The sequence below is a fragment of the Phaethon lepturus genome, unplaced genomic scaffold, assembly GCF_000687285.1.
Source record: "Phaethon lepturus isolate BGI_N335 unplaced genomic scaffold, ASM68728v1 scaffold36763, whole genome shotgun sequence".
Classification (NCBI taxonomy): Eukaryota; Metazoa; Chordata; class Aves; order Phaethontiformes; family Phaethontidae; genus Phaethon; species Phaethon lepturus.
Window position 1 is genome coordinate 33,522 of NW_010531806.1, and position 3,455 is coordinate 36,976.

The window sequence follows — 3,455 nt, forward strand, 5'->3', positions numbered from 1 at the left end:
GAAGGGCATCTTTGTCTAGCTGCAGCCACTGGTCATCAACATAAACAAAGAGTCCATAGTCCTTGGGATGGGAGACTTCAAACTTTTCAGCACACTGCTGGCTCAGCTGCTCAGCTGTGGTGTCGTTCCGGGAAGCAAGAGTTCTTGACTGAGCACCGATTTCCAGAAAGGAGATAGAGATGAAGTCCTGAAGAGAAATATGAGGTTAAATCTTGCAGTTAACATAGTGATTTGGGACCAAAGGAGGCAGAATTCAGCCCAAAGCTCTAGTTGCCTCAAGCTCCTAAGCACTCACGAATACCCTCCAATGCCCCAGTTATTCTCTCCTTTCTCTCCTCTGATGAACAAGCTCTAAATCAGCAAATACTTAAACTAACAAACACTTAACCAAATAATTAGCCCTGTAAAGACACATAAGTGAAAGCTTTTTTCCAATTTTGGTCAATGTCATTAATGAGCAGTCTGCAACAGTTCCTTCTCCCACCTTTCCACAGCTCCTGAAGAAATAGAATGCAAAGAAGTAATAGACCAGAATAACAAGCCAAAAACCTCAGAGATCTGGCCTGAAAACCGCATCTCACAGAAACAGGGAAGGGCTGGCTATGTAACTCCACCGTCACCCAAACAGCACCTTGACAGCATGTCCTCCAAACTTCCTTCCATCAGTAGGGATACAGAAGAAGTTATGCTGAGGAGGCTGATTTACTTGTATGCTGTTTCAGGCAGTAATGACTGTTGGGAGGACTTTCCTCTTGCCAAACTCATGAGGAACAGAATCTAGAGAGTTTTTGGTCACAGTGGAACCTGCGTGTTTAATTTGTATCTGTAGAGTTAAAAAAAATTCCCAACCACTTTGGTCAGAAAATACCCAGGTTCCCCAGAAGAAGTGAGATTTGCCAAATATGTGGACTATGGGTTTCCAAACTGCATTTATGGAGTATCACTGCAGATGGTTAAGGCAGCCAGAGGGATGTGCAGGAGCACGCTGAACACATCAGGAAGCTGTTTACCTCCACCAGGATGGGCTCGCACGTCTCTGATATTACCCCTCATTCAAAGGAATGGAAAACAGCCCTTATGCTGGTGGAGGTGGTGGGAATCTTCTAGGGAAATGTGACATTTGCTTGCTCAGCTATTATGCTGCTCGCTAGGTACTTCTTATGAGCTACTGCCAGAGCAGCTCTCGGGGCTGGATGGATTTTTGGTGTATCCCATCCACTACTTATAAGTTCTGAGACCATCAGGGACTGTTTTGATTGCAATATGGGAAACATACTCAGCTTTCACGGGGCTATATGGACTGTGCCTCCCCCTCAGGAGACTTTTCCCTGTCTCTCCCCTCCGCATTGGCAATTTTCAGTTTTGCACTGTAAAAGGCTTCACAGAAGCCTTCTGTTAAGGCTGAGATGTGGCCTTTGCTGCCTCCCTGTGGGTGACAATTTGATCATAGGCCATGGGGCTGGCAGGTCACCCTGAACGGTTGGTCCTGCACCCAGCCTCACCACAGCTGGAGGCCCAGAGCACCCATCCCTCCTGGGACCCTCTCCCACTGGTGTATGGGGAGGTCTTCGCCAGGCCGTACACAGCAATGGCCTTCAAAGCTAGCCAGATCTTGTTAGGTCTTCCCTGATGCTGGACAGGAGAAGCCAGGCTCTGGAAGATGCTTGTCTGACAAGAGGGATGTCTCAGGTCCTCCTACAGCTTTACCCCATCTAGGAACCGCCCCTGCGCAGCTTGCTCGCATATCCTCAGCTTAGCCCATGATTTTCCCAGGCCCTAAGGGTGATGGAGAAGAGGGGTTCCCTGCCTCCCCGCTGCAACTCTCCACATGCGAAAGGTCCTAGCATACCTCCTTCAAGAATGAACAATGAAATCACTCTGCAGTCATATTTAAAATTATATGGTTATGAGGCTACTTCAGGATTTCAAAATGCATTTTCTAAGTAATATATATTTCAAATGAGGTGTGTTTTTTTAAGCTTTGGAAATCTTGCACCATATGTACTCTTGTTTTTAATAGTGATTTGGGTTAATTTTGTTTTAAAATAATTATCATATTGAAAATCAGTAAGTATGGAGAGAGCATGTTCACCTTCCAGGCTTTTAACCTAGAAAATAATGCCAGCTACCTGCACTGATGAGCGGGAAGCCCGGGCCTTGTTCAGTGTCCTCCGTCGCTCCCAGCGGTGAATGGAGTCCTGCACCTCCATGCTCAGCTGCCGCGTGACGGTGATTTTGTCGTAGTTCTTGATGTGCTCCAGGGCCCCATAGGTGGTGGTTAAATAATAGGAGCCTGCGAAAGGAGAAGGTATTGTACGAACATCACACCAGTACGAGCCCTTCATTTCCACTTCCATCCTGCCTGCTTGTGCCCGTGTGGTGGCGGCTGTCTAACACTTGCACTGCCTGTGCCTTGCTGCAGGGAGTGCAGGGGTGTCTGATGTAACCCAAGAGAAAGGAGACTGAACAACCAGTATCCTTGACCTCCTTCTGCTTCACAGCAATGTCACTGCCCAGACTGCTGGGGCCGTAGATGCCTTAGGAGGAAACACAAGACTGAAGGTAAACTACTACGAAAGCTGCTTTCGCAAACAAACCCAAACCAACGTCTTTGACCACAGATGGTTTATTCTTTGGGGCATGGCCATCTTTTTGTTGTGTTTAACAGGGCCAGTGCAACAGGTCTGTAATTTGGGCTCCTGAGCAGTTCCCATAATGCAAGGAAATAGTAAGAATTGTAGCATGCTGTGTAGGAGGTGTACGAGGCCTGGATTCAGCCCCTCCAACTCCAGCTACGTTGCTGAGATGTTTAGAGCCCAGGCCCCCTGTGGGCTCAGCACCGTTGAAGGATGTCTCAGACCTGCAAGGACAAGTTACACTGTACTCCCCCCATCTCTATCAACTAGACGGGGAGCTCAGATGTTTGGCTGAGAGTAATTCCTGGACTGTTCAGAGTTGTGGGATAAATCTTGGTAAAGCCTAGAAACAGGGGATAAAGTGGTAAAAGCCCACAACCAGTCCTTTTCCCTCAGAAACTCCCTGACTGCTGCTGTGTTGGCTGCAGCAGGTAATATATAACCAACTGCAGCAGCCAGGGAAGCAGCTGGACCATGATAAGAACAGGCTTCATCAACAGAGATGAAGATAGGCCCTGACAGAAGGACTGAGTTGAATATGAGGAAGCTGCTGCTTTGGTTGTGGGGCAGCCCCATGCCAGGGCACGGCCCCAGCGCCAGGTCAATTAAAAGTGCTCCTTTTCCCAGCTGCCTCCCGGGCTCAGCTCCACTGACGAGCGAGAGGCTTGGGCCAGGGTCTCCTCTGGACAGAGGGAAGGACTCAGCCTGCGGAGCTGCTGGAGCAGCAGCGCAGTGTTCCAGAGGCAGCAGGGCCTCCAGGCGAGAGCACGCCTGGCCTGAAGCGGGTCGAGAGGCCAGGCCTTGGCGGCGGCCGGCGTC

General features: G+C 49.2%; 1 protein-coding gene across 1 annotated transcript in view; it reads right to left on the minus strand.

The window, feature by feature from the left end:
• Positions 1 to 2,293, minus strand: part of RIN3 (Ras and Rab interactor 3) — a gene marked incomplete at its 5' end in the record, with an annotated part of 2,426 nt that extends 133 nt beyond the window's left edge. Inside the window, 2 exon segments of the mRNA XM_010284675.1 lie at positions 1 to 187; positions 2,130 to 2,293. The exon segment at positions 1 to 187 is cut by the window's left edge and continues 8 nt beyond it. Of these exon segments, the coding sequence (XP_010282977.1) occupies positions 1 to 187; positions 2,130 to 2,293 (351 nt within the window).
• Between the last annotated feature and the right edge of the window lie 1,162 nt (positions 2,294 to 3,455).